The sequence below is a fragment of the Aptenodytes patagonicus genome, chromosome 3 (assembly GCF_965638725.1).
Source record: "Aptenodytes patagonicus chromosome 3, bAptPat1.pri.cur, whole genome shotgun sequence".
Lineage (NCBI taxonomy): Eukaryota > Metazoa > Chordata > Aves > Sphenisciformes > Spheniscidae > Aptenodytes > Aptenodytes patagonicus.
The window spans coordinates 84,711,659-84,732,293 of record NC_134951.1 but is presented as its reverse complement, the minus strand read 5'-3'; the positions used below and the strand labels follow the sequence as shown (position 1 = coordinate 84,732,293).

The 20,635-nt window shown below is 38.5% G+C and overlaps 1 protein-coding gene across 1 annotated transcript in view; it reads left to right on the top strand.

Annotated features, from left to right (window-relative positions):
* Positions 1-20,239, top strand: part of GALNT2 (polypeptide N-acetylgalactosaminyltransferase 2) — a 100,759-nt gene extending 80,520 nt beyond the window's left edge. The window contains exons 9-16 of the mRNA XM_076334087.1: positions 3,772-3,859; positions 5,048-5,151; positions 8,192-8,318; positions 12,387-12,479; positions 12,676-12,759; positions 14,426-14,552; positions 18,340-18,459; positions 19,750-20,239. Coding sequence (XP_076190202.1) covers positions 3,772-3,859; positions 5,048-5,151; positions 8,192-8,318; positions 12,387-12,479; positions 12,676-12,759; positions 14,426-14,552; positions 18,340-18,459; positions 19,750-19,905 — 899 coding nt within the window. The 3' untranslated portion in view covers positions 19,906-20,239. The remainder of the gene's footprint in view (positions 1-3,771; positions 3,860-5,047; positions 5,152-8,191; positions 8,319-12,386; positions 12,480-12,675; positions 12,760-14,425; positions 14,553-18,339; positions 18,460-19,749) is intronic.
* Positions 20,240-20,635: the final 396 nt, after the last annotated feature.

Below are 20,635 nucleotides of genomic sequence, written 5' to 3'. Positions count from 1 at the left end.
GTACCTGTACTGGAATACAAATTAAAAAAAAAAAAAAGCATCAAGAATCAAAGCTCATAATCACTGCAGTTGTGGAATGGGCAGTTAACATACTGTTCTTCCTTTTCATATATCTAGTCTAAGTTCTATAGGTCCGTTGTTTCTAGGCTTGGATTTTAATTGGCCTTATTGTCTTCTGCTTTAAAACAGTTCATCTTTATTATACTAATTCTTATAAGTTTATGCTGCAATGTGCAGTACTCACTCCAATGTTTGTAGGATTATGTAAATGTGTCAGAAGCAGCTTATGGCCAGAGCTTATGATTTTCTTTTTAGATAAGACAGGCTTTAATTGCTCTCTAGCTTAGAAGCCCATCAGCAATGCAGTGCCTATGAGTTTTTTTCAAGATGCTGGTTTGCTTAAAAAAACCTAAACTATTCTGAATGAGCAGAAAGCTTTGGAATGTGTTTAAAAAATAAATGTTTCTGTTAGCCATGATCTGTAATTGTGAAGAGAGTAACATGTGACCTTGAAAATTTGTAGTGTTTATACCTTTACAGTTACAAAATTTCCTGTTGAATTGAGTTTAGAAGTACTACAGTTTCACTATGTCTAGCTAGTGTAAACTGTTGACAGCAAATAGTAAAAAGACCTATGAAGCCCTCAAAAAAAAAAAAAAAAAAAAAATCCTCCTCTCCCCTTTTCCAAAAGGGGAAGGGCAACCACACACTAAATTCCTTACTCATTTGTTCACTCTAAACAAGAATCTAGCATTTAAAATAGCTGTTCTCTGCCCCCCCCCCTTTTTTTTTTTAAATAATTGTTCCCACAGCCCTGGAAACTGAACTGTCTGCACAAAGATATAAGATGAGCCACAATATAGAAATTACGCAGTGCTGTTCCCACAGTGTTTCAGCGTTTTCTGAATGGACTTAATCTTGAGTAAGGAAGGAAAAACAGATTTTGAGCCCATTCTGTCAGTTACTAGTCTTTAACTGGCCACCAAGTGTTGTTCCAGTAAACTAAAATAAAAGCAATATTTGCATAATGTCACATATGCTTCAATTTCCAGTCAGTGATCTGGAGGTGCAAGGTTCTATATCCTTTTAATTAATGTTCTGAAATAACACCTACAGCGCATATATTCACAGTATGCTAATGTATAGTTCTGTCCTATTATCTGTGTGCCAGCTTTAATAAAACCTTAAGGCTTTTACCCAATCTATTCATTATGTCTTGAGTATGGAAATCTCTGTACCATTATGTGGCTTTTATTGTTGTCTGCAGTAGGAGGAGGAATTCTTCCACTGAAACCTTCAATTGGTTCCTGTGGGGTTCATGCTCTTTAATTCTTCCCAAGTGAAGTGGGAGAAGACTGAGAGATCATTTCACTTGTTACTGCTTTTCATGCTTCATCTTTGGAACTATGTTTCCAAACTTTTTTTTTTACTTTTTAGTTCTTATTTTCTCCTGCTATACATAATAGAAATGCAGATTCTTTAAAGTATGTGGAGCTTCTGGACTGAGGAGTGAGAAGCTGTCTTTTTTTAATGTTAACAATAGAAACTTTGCACATACCAGTGTTTAAAGCTATTTGGGGGTCTGCTGAAACATGAATAATACTTCTTTTCACTTCCCAGAGGACAGATTACCACGTTAGAGGCACTACAGCATTTGGCATCACAGGACACTTTCACTGGGGCCAAGTCTAAACATGGAAACCAAACTATGCTTTCAACCTTAGATATAGTATCTATGTGGCTGAAGCATGGAGAGTTGAGACAGCTGGGACAGCATTTGTGACTGGTCTGTTTTGAAAGGACTTAATCACCCAAGACAAGCAACCTAGCAAATGCTACAAACTTTTTAAAGCAGACAGGGCTGAAATAATTCCCAAGTCTGGCCCCTCCTAAATCCATATACTTCATGTTACAAATTTTTTTTTGAGAGGGGATTTGCAAAAGTGTTTCTGCTGCCCTGAGGAACACTTTAATTACTGGAAGAAACTGTAGTTAACCGAGATCTAATAATTTTGAGTATGCCTGATGCAGTTTATACTGGATATGCACTAGTGTTTAAAAATACTCCTTTTACAGAGTTACTGATACTATCTTATTGAGTGCAGATTTTTCCCAGAGTCAGTGAAAATGGAGACGGAAAACCAGTTTTTATGGGTAGACAATTTATACGCTTGTTCTGAGTTTGTAACAGAGTGCTGTGTTCCAAAAGAGACCCCTTGTGTTCACTGGAGTATGCGTAACTCTATCTCTACAGCTTCTGCCGGAGAACAGTAGGTTTTTTCAAGTTCTCCCAGATGCAAGTAATTTTGCTGGGTACGTATGATGAAATGCGACTTTTTAACTGCATGGAAATATTGGAGCTCATCTTATTTTTCATGCTGGAGGCTTTGCAGTAGTATAGATTGAAGCCATTTTACTGTTTTGCTACTTGGAGTTTTGGAGTAGTTAGACGGTCTTTAATTTTTACAGTGCAACACTTCATGAAATACTCAAACATGGAGAGAAAGAGTTGGTATGCATGCTGTAAAGACTGTTCAGGATAATTTCTGTGTTGCGTGTCTGTGATAAATATCTTGTGAGTTAAAATGAAAACTGTTTAGTTTTCAACTCTCCGCATCAATCATTACTGTGCATGTTTATGGATGCAGACAGTTTGTAGGACTGTAATTGTTGTCTGTTTACCTTAGCTTTTCCCACACTTCCCCACAAAGTAATTGCTTTATCTTTATGCTGGAGAAAGAAAACTATTGACATCTGTGCACCAGAAATCTGGAAATCGTTCATTTACATGACCTCATAGGATCTAAATGTGTTTGGCAGCAGGCAGTCCGTATAAGGCTGATTTGCTAGGTGTACTGGGAGAGGGCTATGGACCTTGTGTAGTTTTTTAATAGATGTTCATGCTTATGGGCATAACCCAGCTCAAAAACTGTTACGAAAGAGTTTCCTGTAGGAAGTTTGTCTTATACCAGCTGTGTATTGTTGCTAAAGGAGGTAGTTCAAACGGTTGTGAGGTAGAAAGCTGCTGTAGGTGACCTATTGGTCTTGTCTATTCTAGTGATCTTTATGTGCTTCTGTGCCTAACTCACAAAAGGACCAGACCAGCTGTTGCTGTGTGTACAAACATAAATGTTCATACATAAGGGAAGTAAGATTTTGGCACTCTAGCGCTTGCCTCAGGTTTAAAAAATGTTGCACTTACAAGCATGCAGTGGGAAAGGAGGAAGTTAAATGAATGTTAGTAAGACAAGTGGGAGCTACATAGCCTGTTGACACCTTCATGATAGGGAACTCCTGCTGATAGAGGAGATCCAAGAGTACTGCATAAAGCCTGTGTAAACATAAATATGTGATCATTTGATAAGAGTTGAAATGCAAGTGTATGGTAAAGACTGTTAGGAGCATTTGTAATGGCTGGAAGATCTTCATATGATGTTCTATTTGATGTAAGAATATGAGATGTTGGATTCATATATAAGGCTTTTGCTTTGTCACTTGTTGACTGCGTTTCTTACTTTGTGTAATAGATGGCAACAAGAGAAATAAAAGTTATTTTCTGTTTGAGATTACTTTTTTTTAATTGTCCTGTCAACAACTTTACCTTTCATCTGGACTCCTACTTGTTTGTTTTCTACCCAGAAGTTTGTACAAGTTTAAATTTTTGATTTAAATTACAGTTCCCAGTGTTTTCAGTCAACATTATGTTACTACAAATTGAATGATGACCATAGTCTCTTTAACATCCTACTCTCTAATATTTTCTTCTTGAAGGCTTTGATTGGAACCTGGTGTTCAAGTGGGATTACATGACACCAGAGCAAAGAAGAGCACGGCAAGGAAATCCAGTTGCTCCCATAAAGTATGTCTGTACCACCACTTCTCCCTCTAATAGATTCTAGTTTGCAACTAAACAAAGTTAGAAATCATCTTCTCTGAGTCTGAAAGGGAATCTTTTCTATAGCTTTCATTAATATTGAAACTTCATTCATATTTATGTAGCATTATTAGACTCTCAGAAATAAAGTGTGTTTTAAAAAAATACTTTAAAGCACACTGGTAGATTATTTACCCTTAACAAAAAGTAGATGTCACTTTGTTTAAAGTTGGTATGTTTTGAGGGCTAAAACTACAGCGTCAGTTTTAATGTTTTATTGCTGGCACAAATTACCACCCTTTACACAAGGAACTTGTGAGCCTGTCGTGGTTTAACCACAGCTGGCAACTAAGCACCACGCAGCCGCTCGCTCACTCCCCCTCAGTGGGATGGGGGAGAGAATCAGAAGGGTAAAACTGAAAAAACTCATGGGTTGAGATAAAGACAGTTTAATAGGTAAAGCAAAAGCTGCGCGTGCAAGCAAAGCAAAACAAGGAATTCATTCCCTCCTTCCCATCGGCCGGCAGGTGTTCAGCCATCTCCAGGAAAGCAGGGCTCCATCACGCATGTTACTTGGGAAGACAAACGCCATCACACTGAATGTCCCCCCCTTCCTTCCTTCTTCCCCCAGCTCTAGATGCTGAGCATGACGTCATATGGTGTGGGATATCCCTTTGGTCAGCTGGGGTCAGCTGTCCTGGCTGTGCCCCCTCCCAACTTCTTGTGCACCCCCAGCCTGGGGTGGGGTGGGGAGCAGAAAAGGCCTTGACTGTGTGTAAGCTGGTGGGGTGGGGTGAGGAGCAGAAAAGGCCTTGACTGTGTGTAAGCACTGCTCAGCAGTAACAAAAACATCCCTGTGTTATCAGCACTGTTTCCAGCACAAATCCAAAACACAGCCCCATACCAGCTACTGTGAAGAACATTAACTCTGCCCCAGCTAAAACCAGAACAGAGCCAAATGGAGATTTGGAAACTGCCTCAGAAGGTGGTCATAGCACTATATATGCCATAGAAATGTGTGCAGACAACATCTGAAGTGATAGATGCAAAATTAGTTGCATTCGAAAGCATTGCAAATTTTTCAAGGAGGTATTAACCTTGAGGTGCAAATAATAGTTTCCTCCTGGCTCATGGTTCTGTACGTATTTAATTTAATTTTTCTTGTCTGTTTAGGACACCCATGATAGCCGGTGGGTTATTTGTGATGGACAAATCCTATTTTGAAGAACTAGGGAAGTATGACATGATGATGGATGTTTGGGGTGGAGAAAACTTAGGTATGTATATTGTTACCTTCGGATCAGTCTTGAAAGAAAGCAGGTTTCATCATTGCCTTTACTGTCACGGAGCCATGATCTTCCCGATTTTGTGCAAAGAGGGTTAAAACCAGAGTTAAAACTTCGCATGCATTAGTGGCAAAATACAAAAGGTTTCTTTCAATGAAAGAATTAAAACAAGGTAGGAATTATATGCTAAATATGAGACAATAAAAGTATTTGTTTGTTAAGCAGTGAAATTTTTTTGTAATGGAAGTTGGCTGATAAAAAATTACAGGATGTAGATAGCATTTTTGAAAGTAATTTCCTATCTTGTTTGAGAGTCACATCTTCATCTAAAGTTATTGATTAAAATACAATAATGTTTAAATGCTGGCAATTTAAGGCATGTTTTAAGGCGTTGCTGAAGTTTAATCGTGAAAAGTAGAACACAGGAGTTCATGAGTATAATGTTCTTAGATACATCATAAGAAATCAGTTAAAACTTAGCTGACTGAAGAATAATCTATTTAACATTAATAATACTATGCTGCCTGGCATCTAAACTTAGTGAGTTTTCTTAATTTTATACCCCTACTTTAGCCCTATGAGATAATTATGGTTGAGAAGGCATTTTTACTTTAATTCCTTATTTTCAGATGTTTAAGTGAGTGGGATTTAGAGAAGAGGGAGGAGGGACTGAGAGAACTTGTGCTTTAGCCATTTCTTCTTTGACCTGGTGGTTAGGTCTGGCTTTAGTAGGGTTTTTTTTGTCTCTTTGCATTACAGTATTGTACAAAGTTTTTTTTCTCCAGTTAAGACCGGTATATTTGTATTACAACAAAAAAGATTTGGAGGAGCAGAACTCTACAACTTCATAAGACTTTCATTCTGTCAGTAATTTAGTTTTTCAGGGTAGAGATGCATCTCACATCCTAAGTAGTGTGTTTTAGGACCAGTTCTAAGGATAGAAACTTCTCTACTACACGTGTTAGCTGCAAAATCCTAAAATACCTTGAACTTGTAAAAACCCGTGAGTATTTTGAGTTACTGAAATTTGCATATGCATTGAGCATATGCTTGGCCTACAAGGAAATGTCTGCTGTATACAACACACTAAGTATGGAGGCACGGTAACCAAATGTTTAACACTCTTGTAAGGAACTTAAAGGCTGGAAGAGGCATCCTTACAGTCCAGTCTCTGACCTTCCTGTGCAATACTCGAAGAAATCTCTTACGTACTTTGAACAATTACTTTCTGTGTTTCTGTTTTCTCACTATTTTGGCTGTATATTGATAAATTTTATTGATATGAATATCATCATTTTTCATTTTTTAAATGTCCTGGAAAGTCATTGGATAAACTTACTACAGCAATACTCGCATTCACTCTGAAAACCTCTCTTGCCCCTAGGGCACTTAAATATCTGATTAGCTGCAAGCATGTACTTGAGCAACTGAGTTTTTTCTGAAAATTTAGCAGCTGCTTTTATGCTTTGATAATTGAGGCCTTGATAGCAGGAAAGGGCACAAGCAACAGCTCCTTACTCAAGGAGAAGACTGCATGCAAAAAGCTGTTTATGTTGCTCCTGCTGCATTCTGTTCCCCCTTCTTCACAGGAAGGAGGAGATGGAGATTTTGGGGTGCCTTTTCTCTGCTCCCTGAAAAGGCAAAGTCAGTCACTACAGCAGACAGTTAATGATTTGTTCGCAGCTGCCAGACTCACGGAAGACGAGTAAAAATCACGTGGCGTATGATTTACTTGGCAATAAATGACACATGCACCAGATACGAGAAATCTGTGATATTCAGTTTAAAATTTAACATGCACACTCGTCAGGCCTCTTTACTCTCAAGCATATCTCTGGGTCAGCAGCTTGATGTTACATGCAAATAACCTGCTAGATGGACTTGCAAAATAATTCTGTACGTTAGATTTATGCTTTATAAAACTTACAATTTTTCCTTCAAGCATATACAGAGCAACTGTTATATGAGATTTTGTTCCCATGTTACTATAGTCTCAACTTCACAAATTTCAAGATGGGCCTGTAGTATTTTGCCTAAATTAGCCAAGAGACAGCTCTTACCATGAAGATATGGTGCATTTTCAGATTGTTGCTAAATGTGACTGATAACACGCACTTGCTGTACAAAACATGGATCAAGGTTTATTCAGGCTTGTCTTGAATTTGTAAACTCTAATTCTCAGAATCTTTAAAATGCTTTTTGAAAAGCATAGGAGGATCAGAGTACACTGGAGAACTGGATGGACCATTAGAAAGTTTGGGTCTAATTTGAAAACCTAGGCTTTTCTTAATAATTTTGCTAAAATCAGGGGGCGGGTAAGACATTCCCTGTCTTCTATATCGGTGACACACTACAATAAAAAAGAGCAAATCTGTTATTGAGAGGTGTAACATAATCTCATGTAACTGAAGAATGTTTGACATGCGTGTTTCTAGATTGGCTTAGAAGGGTACTGTCCATAACCCTCAGTTTACAGAAGTTGCATCTTTATTTGGTCTGTCTTCAAATCAAGATTGACTTGATTTAACTCCTTCCGCAGCCAGTGTTTGGGAGTGTTCGGTTATCTGCTATAGTAAGTTAGCAGCTCGAATCTATTGATTGTTTTATCAATACCTTGATTTTGTCCACTGTGTTATTCCATCTTTAGCTGAAAAATTTTATTATAAGCTAGATCATTAATTTATCTGTTAAGTGTATCAACTGTTGCTTACCCTTTAGATAAAGCACAGTAATGGTACATGTAGACCTAACTTACTCTAGCAAATTGCAGCATGGTTTATGAATTTGGGGAATGCTGGTAACCTCAGATAAGAGAAGGCGTACAGTTTTGCTTCCAAGTTAATATGATTATTTCTCTTGAGCTTGGAGAATAATAAATGCTCAGATATGCCTCTGTTTATCCTGGAATTTCTCAGAAAACTCTCTTATTGATCTTCTCAGCAACAGTCAATGAACGCCTTCTCTGTAAATAGTATACTACAAAATTAAAGTATTTTGTGATGTTGGTCTTTCATTCATGTTTTTATTTCAGAGATCTCATTCAGAGTTTGGCAATGCGGTGGGAGCCTAGAAATCATCCCTTGCAGCAGAGTGGGTCACGTATTCCGCAAACAGCATCCTTACACGTTTCCCGGTGGGAGTGGTACCGTGTTTGCAAGGTAACTGTTAAGTCAAGTCTTCAGCTAAATAGCAATGATTTGGATTTCTTCAGATGATCAGCAGGTGGCAGTAATTTCATTTTAAGGATCTTTTCTTTAGAAATATTTGCAATATTATCTGGCATGGAAAAATATTAATTAAAAGGAAATTAATGATTTTGAGGCAACTACACAGATTGAGAGAAAAACCTGAGAGTTGAAAAAGGGAAACTTCTAGTAGACACAGCCTGAGAATCTGGAAAAGAAGGAAATGTTTAGCTTGGCAGTCTATCAACTTTGAGAAATTTGTGTTTATCTGGTTTTAAAGAAGGCTTTATTTTCAGAACTGTCTCATAAATCTTCATTTTATAGAAACAGTTTCATCATTCACTAAGAGCCAGAATACACTTAAGTTATGAATATGCTCTGCTTGGTTTTTGTTAATACGTGATCGGTATGTGATATACAAATGATTATGTAGCCTGATTCTGGCATTTGTGCCAGTCTGTTGGCAACTTCATTCTATGTCATGTTTGCCTTTCCTGTGCTATGTTTAAAAATGCTTTTTCTATAGACCTAAGACCTAAGTATTAAGGGTTTAGATTTATATGCCTGTTAATTTTACTGTCGATTCAATATAAGGCGGTAGTTGAAATACTGAGCTATTTCCTTAGGTTCTCCTCTGTAGAATGAGAATAGCAATGCTGATTCATGTTCCTAGTGTTTAAGTAATGTGCATGAAGGTATTGCATGAGTGTATGGTAGACGTTTTGACCAAGGCTCTATCAGTTGTAGCTGAAGAATCACTGGAGGTTTTGGTTTAGAGAATTGGACTTGATGCTCAGGGGGCTGAAGAAGTACAAGCCTCGGCTAAAGGTTCTGTGGGTTAAGAGCTGCAAATAAAATTGTTTATTTATCCTTGAAGGGATATGGAGCCCAAACTCTGTGTAACATGAAGCAACACAGAGAGCACAGATGTACTTACACTCATAAGAATGTTCTAAGCTGCCGATATATTTAGACTTGTGTTTCACCTTAGACTGAGGAACCTCCTTAGGGGTGTAATTCTTCTCTTCCACTCTGGTTATGTCACCAAGATGACTCTAATGAATTTAATAGTCTGCTAAAATAAAGTCACAGTCCTGTTTCTTCCAGTAGTTATAGTAGGGATTTTTCTGGTCCTCTATTCTTTGAGAGCTGTATTTTATTCATTTTTTCACTGTAGAATAATAGTACTTATGGGAAAACAAAAGCTAGCAATGAAATATCATCTCTTAATGCATCACATCTCTATTCCAGTATTTATAGTGTGCATCAGGAGGGTAGAAGGATCTACCAATTAAACTGTATCACGTAGGCTTAGGATGCAACTGTGTTAGTTTCACGGTAGGTTTTAAAATGACAATGTCATAACAAGGAGTATGGTTAATAAAAATAAATAAATATATAAATTGTGGCGTTTTCCCACTCCTTTGCAGCTTTTCGATCTTTGGGCTGTTGCCAAGATGCTGCTTTTGTTGTGATATTAAATCGGTACTTAAACATAGCTCAACTGAAAAGTAGGAAAAGGGTGTGGCTGTATGCATGCAAGGATACAGCAGACATCAGAAATGCATCGTATTAGCAGGGGTTGAAGATTCTTCATTCGTACTGGGATTAAAGCTTTTGGATTTTGTTGTGAAGTCAAATCATCATTGTGATTTGATCACTCGAATGTCCTGACAATTACTATGGCAGGTTTTTTTAAAGTCACATTGTGTTTTCCAGTCATTTGTGTTCAAAATGACTTTGAAAAGAGATCTCACATGCACTTGAATGGTGAGGACAGCTGAAGCCTGCAAACTAGCGTCTTGGGTACTTATGTCCCTTTCCAGATCTGCCTTTCCCTGCAAGTGGTTTATTACCTTTGTCCTTAGCTGTCCAGCTGTCTCAAATTCTGAAATGTCCTTAAAATTCTTTGTTTCATTGGAATTATTTTTGAATTAACCTAGAAAAGTTGCATATCACTTAAAAGCAGGGTTGACAAGTTGCTGTATGTTTGAAGGTTTCCTCCTCAGTCAGCTTTCTTGGGTGTCAAACCAATATAACAATGCCTTAAAATCAACTTTAGCAATGAGAGAATGAGAAACCTAAGGTAATGGGATACCCTTGTAATACAGGTATTATCAGATATGTGTAGGACCACGGTGCCAAGAAACTTGGTGCATGGAATCTGTGCTGGTCTTGCAGTCAGGATTTGTTAGCTGTCCCGTGACTGTATGCAATTTGTTCTGGAGCGCTCTGGGTAAGTGTCCTATTCTTAGCTGACTAGTCAGTATGCATTGCCTTTTGGCAGCCAAAACAAATTGGTGATTCTGGATGAGAGACTGGGCGTCCTGTTTCATGAGAGGGGAGACCACATCCTGGCTGTGTGGTGTGGGCAGATACAGCCTGTGTCTGGCAGGATTTGTTAGACCAGTATGCACTGCCTTAATACACCGCTTCAGATGAGCTAATAAACCTTGCAGACCCCAGTCTACTCCATGCAAAGCTACCTCTGATGGCTAGGTTTCGTTAACTGTGGCCAAGCGTTAAGTGCTGAGTGGACCCTACGCTGTGTTCCTCAGTACCCTGCCTTCTTTGGAGTCTTATTAGTTTAGGCAGTTCTCAGCATCTACGCAGTTTCCATATTCATGTCGCACTAAGCCTTGAACGGTTCATCCCTGAGTACGGGGAAGCATGATGCAGGCATGCATTCTGGCCTTGAAAGTGCCTTTGGAGTCGTTAAACCCTGGCAAACCGAATAGTTCCTCTCCCACCACCAAAATCTGTTTGGCCTGTGGGCAGCCAAGCTGATCACTGAGCAAGCAACAGGGGCAGGTGCCGAGTGGCTGGCTGACACTCACACAGGCCTGAGAGACTGCAAGTGAAGGTAAACTGAAATAGCTCTCTAATCTGGATTGAATGGGATTTTGCTTACAAAAAATTTAAAGGAATCTTTGCAAGGAAAAATAAGTCCTCAAACAAAAAATGATTGAGGTCTTGTGACTCTTTTTTTTCTTCCTCACGTCCTTCCTTCTCAGCGACCTGCAAGAACAACTCACTTTATCCTGACCATTTTTTGTCTTTTGAATTGGAAAATCATATTAAAGAAGTTATTGGCTGACTGAGTTTTCTCCAGTTGCTTTAGATGAACTTACTGCCAAAGGTAAAATAAGCTTCAGAGCATGGCAGTTGCAAGTGAAATAAGACTTAATTTTCTAGGCGTAAAATTACAAACAATAGAAGTAAATGAGTTTTACATGGAAGCCAGGGGATGGAAAAAGACATTACCCTCTTGCAGTCCAAAAGGAAATTTAAAGACACTGGTTACATAAATACAGGAATCTTAGAGATGTGTTTGATTAGAAGTAGAGAATTTTGGGTTAGTGTTTTTCACATTTATTGCAATAATTAATCTCTCTTGAATTTTAAAGCATTAATAATACTTTCTAATTACTGGTTCTCCTCTGTTACCTCAGCTACAGCAGACTCGCTTGGTTCGTAGCCTTAAATGTCACAACAGCTTATGTCTTTTTGGAACTTTGAGTGCTCTGTTGGTACGAATAGGATGAAGACTGAAAATATGTCTTGCCTATGTTAGCATATCTGTTTTCAGAAAGGTAAAAGACATTATTAAATATTGCCAATTGTTGAGATTTTTAAGTTTCCAATTAGCTTGCTTGTCCAGGTGAACACTCACTGAATTTGGCTTCTGTCAAGTTACTCTTATAAAAAGGGAAAAAACCCAACAAAACAAACAACCACCTAACAACTTCCATGAAGTCTGCAGAAAGAACTCCGAGATGTGTATTAAACTCTGGATGAAAACCTGAAGCAGTGACGAGTGTGGAAAAGACATAAATTTCATTCTAAATGCATTGATTTCAGTTGTGTTACTCTCTAATGGTTTTCTGTTACTTGGGTCTTTAATAGGGAATCTTCTGCCTGGCTTGAGGCAGCTGACTATGTAGTACTATGAAGGATTAAAATCAACCCAAGGATAAATGACATGGTTTTAATTGCAGCTAGAGAAAATATAACCTATGTGTTTCATATGGTTGTCCCTAGAAATACACGCAGGGCAGCAGAAGTCTGGATGGATGAGTATAAAAATTTCTATTACGCAGCAGTGCCTTCAGCCAGGAATGTACCTTATGGCAAGTAAGTCACAAGTGCTTTTTTGCCCTCTTCATTTATTCTTCATGAGACAGCACCTTCTGAGGCGAAAGCAGTCCTAGCTCTCATGTGTTACCTCTTTAAGATATAGTTCTACTATTCTTGAGTTTTTTGTGTATTCCTTAACATATATGAAGACAGCAGCCTGACTTTGAAAACTGCTCCTTTTTTTCCCCTCTAGTATTCAAAGCCGAATGGAACTCAGAAAGAGACTTAGCTGCAAACCCTTCAAGTGGTATCTTGAAAATGTTTATCCTGAGTTACGGTGAGTTTTGGCTGAATTGGAGATAGTATGGAGTTCTCTTTTTTGGCCTCCCTAGAAATCATCCGTTTCCCTTTCTCCTTCCTTTGGATGTAAAGGATGTGTTTTGAATTTATTTGTGAAAGCAATGCCTCATGTGGGCTTATTTGCTGTTGTTTTTTATTGGTTCTATTCCTAAAGAGCCTTTTTTCCCTAGTAAGCTGCTTTTCCTTTTTACCGCAACTGCAGCTGCAGTAGCAGGTATTTTAGAGAACAGTGTCCAAAGGACTCAACTTATGAGCCTGTATCTCCTACACAAGCCGTTTGCTCAAAAGTGCACTGTTCTGTATCCTGTTGTCATCCCTTTAAAGCTTTTGCCTTCACCTAAGCACGTGCCTAGTTGAGTGAGGAGACTAGACTGCTTCTCAGTGCAGTACGAGTAACGGCAGTCAGCAGACAAGAGAACCTTGCGTATTTGGCAGGCAAGGGTAGATGCCTAAGACTCTAAGAAGCTGCTAACAGTTTCTGTAACATGAATGCATCCTAACTAATGAAAAATCCTCAAAGAGAAATATTGTAATCGCTTTTTGAAAGGATAAAAAGACTTTTGTTCAATAACCTGTTAATAAGTATATCTGTCAGATTTGAGTCTATAAACTAGTTTGTCTGCTGTCAACCTAATATTGGTAGTGTAATGGTAAGATACTCTGTGTGGCTTATAAGAATACTTGATTTTTTCCTGGGGGCACTTCATGTCAGTAGAGTCGGGTAACTGCTAGTGGCATACAGTGTTTGCAAAAGCACCAGCCATTACAGCCCTAGTGAAACGTACAGAACCACACATAATAAACAGTCTCATAAAGCAGGATGATGCTGAGGAAGTTCTTTCTGGCACTTCTAAGAGAAAATAAATTTATTTTTGTTTAATTTGTCAGAAAAAATATATCGTGCAAGCTCTCCTGGAAAATGTGCTTCCCTAAGCATTACTTAAGTGTAATGTCACCTTACTCTGTGTCACCTCTCATGTGCTCATTCTGCTGGCTTGAATTATTATACTCATATTACAGTCTGAAGTTTTAAAAGGAGGTAGTACGCCCTTGCTTTACTGTTTGACATGAACTCATGGTCTCTACCCCACAACTGTACTTGTTGAATGGGTTTGCCTAGGCATTTCCATACTATATGAGCGCACTTTATGTGCAACCATCAGAAAATAGATACCAGCAAAACATTGATTTTTTTTTTTTTTTTAATTCCTAAACCCTTTTCTAACAGTTAAGTAAAAACAGTCTGGGAAAAATGTAGAATGTCATATTTCTGCCACAAGCTAGCTTGGCTGAAAAAACAAGAGGGTTTGATGACCTTAACTGATAGCATTAAGCTTGAGTGACCTTAAATGATGATGTTAAATCATCTTTAATTTGTTTGTTGTGCTGAGTTTGTATGTTCATCCTCATTCTCTGGTACAAATCTTTTTGTATTCTGTCCTAAGCTTGCAAGTTTACTCATGTTTGATCAGTTCATGATCAGATAATTGCCTTCCCTCCTCAGAAGATGATTGATATTTCCAGATAGTAGTCATCACTCATCTTTAACCTGTCATCTTAAAAATACTCTGAGTAAAGACAAGGAGTTAAAAATAAATAAATAAATAAACTGAACTAAGCAGATATTTCTGGTTTTATTTTAGGGTACCTGATCATCAAGATATAGCTTTTGGGGCTTTGCAGCAGGGTACCAATTGCCTTGATACTTTGGGCCATTTTGCAGATGGCGTTGTTGGAGTTTATGAATGTCATAATGCCGGGGGAAACCAGGTCTGTATGCCATTAATTTTTTTTCCACAGTATGTGATCTTTAATTAAAAGAAAAAAAAAAGTGATGCTTTTTAACTCAAGCAGGTACTGTGAACTGGTGATAGGAAGATGAACCCAAATCAGCAGATCAGTTGTTATAACAAATTGGCTAAATAACTTCTCCCTCAAATATAATTTCACGTCTTCAGGATTAGAATCTGAACCCAGAGATTCATTCAGTGTGCATCAGATTATCCCCTTTCTTTGTCTCTATTAATATTTGCTTTTACACTAGAGGACAGTAACTTCCTTCCCAGGAGTTTTATACTTGTATAGAAAACTTTTTTCAGTGAATTGGTATATTTGATTTTTTGGGAGGGATTTTTACTTAAGAAAAGATTTGGGTTGTATTAAGCATATGGCCTAAGGTCAGCAAAATAGAAGAATGCTTTACTGTGATGCCCTATTAGTCATTTCCAATTTGCAGTAGCAGGGTATATATAAAAAAAAAACTGTCTTAAATCCCCGTTTGGCTCTTCTGGAAAACAGAGGTGCCTAAATGTCATATCTTATCACTCACAGTAAAGGGAATGTTTCAACAAATCCTTTCTAATCCTACTCGTAAACTAATTGCAAATGTGTCAAATCTGTAAATGAGAGCATTAATTATGTCAAAGAATCTATTTATGCAGTTGTGACTTAGTTATCGTTCACGAAATATATGCATACGTGCACGCTATTTTGTGTGCTGCTTTGTCACTAATTTCTTTTCAGAATCAACCTGGCTAGAAATCAAATGTAAGATTAATACTTCGAGTACATCTGTTAAAATAGGAGGCTGACCAATTACAAATCTAGTGTTGAATGAGTATCAGAATTTTGCTCTCTGATTTAAATTAGAAGGAGAAAACCCTAAAATCAGATGAAGCCTGAAGTAAAGAAGTTACTTCCTGGAAGATGTATCATGTTGATTTGAATGCATTGCCATCATACATCTGAGATATGCCTCTCTTCCCTATCATTAAAGAGAATGTATCTGGGGAGGCTTTTTCTGTTACCTTTATGAAAGCACACGCATCTTTCAGAACATCACAGTGTTTTTTAGGAGAAAGGGTGGATGTGCCAGAATTGCCTTGGTTAAGAAATCTTGGAAGTTTCTGGTGATGTTGTGTATTCTCTGTGGATACACAAAGTTAGCTGCTGCTTTCAAACTCTCCTCCCCTGAATTTGACCCTCTTTTCTGTGTAGTTTCTTCTGTGAAGCTGACCTTGGCAAACTAATATACGCTTGCTCTGAACAGGTCCCTGGGAGAGGACATTCAGACAGTTTAAGAGGCAGAACGGGTCAAACCCAAGTTTTATGTCCAAGCAGAATTAATATTGGATTGGAGGGAATGAACAGAATGAGCTCAGCATGGGAGAAGAGGGATAGGGAACAAACCAGAGTCTTTAAATCCGTACTATGTGTTTTGGACCTATTCTTATCAAGAGGGGTTTGGGGCGGGTGTGGGATTAAGAGTACTCAGATATTATAGGCTGTGGAGACCTTCTCCTGTAATTTGAAGAGTGTACTCTGGCTTACGCTCAACACAAAAGGCAAAATTTAAGTCAAAATGGGATTTCCGCCCCTCCCAATGGGTTGGTGGAATTCAGTGATTAAAAAGGTAGATGTGCACCTCTAAAGAGCTGAAGAAATTGTGGTGTATTTGACAATTATATACAAATATGTAGGATTATGATAAGAAGCTAAAGGTAAAGCCAAATGCACTTAGGTGCAAGGGGAAGGTTTCAGGTTAGTGGTGGTCTACTAACTTTTTATTTCTGACTTATGACACAGGTTTTTTTCAGATGTCCTGATTTTCAAATTGTTACGCAGAGCTGTCCTATTTCCAGCCTGTGCCCTAAGCACATACACTGCTTGCAATTTTTCTTCTTTTCTGGTGTAGTGGAACTTGTTTAATCTTATCTCCGTTATAGCTAGTCATAGTTCCTGATCACTGGAGGAAAGCATCTATACGCTCTTTCGTACCATGAAGGGCCATCACGTCGATGTCTCCAGCAGCAGAGCTTGGAGCTTTTGTGGAGCAGTACCTTTGGCTTTTAGATGTGTTAATTACTTGCGTGATTGCTGTTGTGTCTGGGGCTCTTCCAGCCTTCTGATGGAAGGGTGAAGATGTATAAAGCAATATTTTCAAGGCTCTAACTTTCTCTGACTGCAGGGTTCTCAAACAGAAGTTTTACCACCTCCCTGGTAGTATTTTCAACTGTCACTATTCAGTATAAATCTTATAAGAGGGCTATCTTTTTCAGGGGCATTTGTGATTCCTGATAAGCTCTGAAAATAACTTAATTCCTTAAGTTGTTAAAAGTGGCTATTAATGATACTTGTTGACATCTTACAAACTGGACAGAACTGAGAAGGCAAGCAATTTTGCTGTCATCTGAGATTAACATAGTGGAAAATATTTTACATATTGAGAGAGAAAGGAAAAGTTTTCAGCTTACGGGTTTGGGAAACAAGTAAAGGGATACACAGAGTTCTCCTGCCTTTGCTTTGTTTTGCATAGTTGTCATTATTCTAGTACTTGCATAATATGGTACCCATCTAATGGCTTGCTACCTGTACGATGGCGATTACTTGTAATCGCGTGGGATAGAAGTTCTGATTGTTTCCTGAGCATCTGTTCTCAAAGGAGTTTAATCATTGTTAAATCTGCTGAGTTTAAAAGTGATTATGCAAGCCAAAAATTCAGTTATGGTATCAGAAAATAAATTTTAAAAAATGGGATGGGATTAGTCATTTAATTTCTTTCTGAAACACTCATTGCTTGTAAAATAACATTTAAATGTAGCCAGGCTTGGTCCTGTGTATTACACAACTCTGAATCCTCTTTAGTTGTTGGAGGAAAGCTAATTGTGCCTTTTTAAGTAGCGACGAGCATGATTTGGATAATTAGCGTGGCTTTAGTTGATAGATCAGCTTCCTTCCTCAAAGGATAATTAGACAAATGAAGACCAATCTGGATCCTGAAGGCCAAACTTTGGGGAGAAAGGCATGGAGAGAATCTGAACATCAGTGCGAGATCAGGCCCTGCGTAGAAGGATGCTGAAATCAAACAAGCTGGGCAACAGTACATACAGAACGGCTTTTCTTTGCTCTCTATTTAGGAAGTTGCATACTTAAGTATGCATTTAAAAGAAATTCTGTTGTACATCACGCCTTGGATTCTCCCTCTACCCTTGAGTTTGGCTCGCTTGTGTATTGCTTTCTGGTGGTCTCTATCATGTTAAGAACTACTGTTTCCTCGCTGCGGTACATATGCTTTGTTTAGTGTGTGGGTAGGGTGGCCAGGGATACTGCAGCCCAAGCTATTAGGGTTTTTATATATACAATTATATGTATTTTTACATATATATAAATCTCTCCTACACAGAAGATATGAGGGGTGTGTAATACACACACATAGACATAGATAGATAGATAAAAATATAGCTGGGCGAATATTTGCACAAATATTTTAAACCTGAGGACCTGTGTGACTGCTCGTTGTACTTGTGTAAAGCCAGCAGAGGGAGCAAACAGCCAGCCCGGTATCCCCTGAGCTGACTCGGGGATACTGAAGCAGACTGTGTTTGAGACACACCTTTTTTCCTCTCCTGCTCCATGGGAAGCAATGAACTGTTTGAATGCTCATACGTAGCCATTTACAGGATTTTAACCTGTGCTATATATGTAGAGATGGCATGTGCACCTTGTGCATATGTTAGTATACACAATTTTATACACTTCTTTTCCTTCCTTTTTCTAGGAATGGGCCTTAACAAAGGACAAGTCGGTGAAACATATGGATTTGTGCCTTACTGTTGTGGACAGAGCACCCGGCTCCCTAATAAAACTTCAGGGCTGTAGGGAAAACGACAGCAGACAGGTTAGTGTGTCGCGACTGCACTCTGCAAACAGTGGGAAAACAAGGGTTGTGAATGAGAATGCAAGAACGTGTACTGGTAATCGTATCTGCTATCCGTTCTGCTCTTCCCTCTGTCTCACTGTTCTTTGTGTGTTTAAAGTTAGGATGCATGACGTCTGGGCAGAGCAGCGGGAATAAGCTTGTGTACTGAGCTTTTTTCTTTTCATAGGCCAGTGCCAATCTTTTATCCCAACACTGGCCTTACATAAGGTGTCACCCAACAGCGTTGATGTCTAACAGTCTTCAACTGCCACGTCTGTTTTCTGAAATAGAATATATATTCCACAGTGTATTTTTGAAAGGCCTTCTTTAGTGAAGTTTGAAGATTATGTAGTCTGTGTCTTCTGAGTGTGGTTTGGCTTTCCTTTCTTCTTTTCAGCTGTGACCTGTTTATAACAGCACTAGACTCCTTCAATGCATTTTTATTAATGCAGCATTGTAACTTCATCTATTCCCCATGCCTGAGGAAAATCACATTTGCAGGGTCATGCCATCTTTTTGATCTAGTCATATAACAATTCATCTCTTTCTGCTAAGTCATCAGTTCTGATCGTCTGCCAGCTTCCTTGCTTCTGTGTATCAGTTTTTGCAGACAGGTAACTAAAACGCTGTTCCTTGATGAAGGAAGAATATGCTTGCCACTTTTCAGAAAAGGGAAGCAAGATTTTCTTGATAAGGTTTAAAGGCACAATATGTTAGAAATACAACAGAAAAAACTTTTTTTACCATCCTGTAATCGGGATTTACTCGATCCTTGGTACCACCCTGGGCAAAGAGCTTCTGACAGCACAGATTGACTGGTTGTCTTCTGTATAATTGAAAGGTGTCTGACAGATTTCTGGATTTCTGTAAAGTTGTCTTCAGTGATTGTGCTTCTTGCTTCTCTATGTTCAGAATTGTAGTGATATGTGGATGGGTTTTGTGATTTTTATTTTTTTTTCTTCAGACTGAAGGTTTCACACAGGTAATGTGGCGTGACAGCATATTTGAGAAGTGCTGAAGTAGGGGAAAATGATTTGGTGTATTCTGTATCTGTTGTAGTGTGTTAGCTGAAAGAACAGTTGTCTTGGCAAGGCTTGCCATAATTTATTTACTCTTATTCAAGGATCATCTAAACCGCATACTGTTATTGCAGTTTTCGCAGCTTTCCCAAGCACAAGCTAGGGAAGCTTATGAAGACTGTGAAAGACAGGATGTAGAACTCATCTTTTTCCTGCTTTTCCAGCTCAGTAACTGTATTTTCTCTTCCAGAAATGGGAACAAATTGAAAGCAATTCTAAACTGAGGCACGTTGGCAGCAACCTCTGTCTAGACAGCCGAAATGCCAAAAATGGTGGTCTCACCGTTGAGATCTGCAGTCCTTCTTTGTCACAACAGTGGAAATTCACACTTAATCTGCAGCAGTAGAAGGACTTACAAGCAAAATGCTGTTTTGATTCATAGACGTTGGGCAAAGTTTTGATTGAATTACTGATGTATTTCTTAAAACTTTCCACGGAACTTATATACCTCAGTATTCCACCTTTATCTGAAAGTAGGAGAGTGCTGAAGCAGACACCAGGGATCGAGGGGACTTGGAGCACTGCAAAGATGTCGCTGAACGTGACTGCAGCACAATTCCTTCTTGGTGTGAAGACTTCAACGGTTCCTTTCTGTCTTCAGTTATGTACTTGCACAGCAGATAATTAACTCTAGGAACAACCGATGTATGATAAAAAAAGGATCTGAAGAAACACCTGTGGGGAACAGGGTGTGGGAGGGGAGGGTGGGAAAAATTGCTAGGAGAAGGTCGTTTGAAATCTCCATTTGCATAGAAATCACGGTTTGTCATTTCCAGAAACAGAAGTGTCGTTTTGAAGGGGTTTTTTCTCCTGTGTGTACTTGGTAATTTGAATATGAACTTTTCTATGATGGACTCTAAATATAAATATATAAAAGTATATATATTGTCAGCTCCCAACGATTTATATCAGTTTTCATCATCCTATAATTATCAACGAAGTGATTGACGTATGTATAACCAGAAATTGGATTGGAATGCGAGGAGAGTGAAACTTTATGAAGGTGCGGATTTTGTGCTGCTGAGTATGATGTCCGTGCTAACACTGGATGCTTTTGCTTTGCAAACTGGATCTAC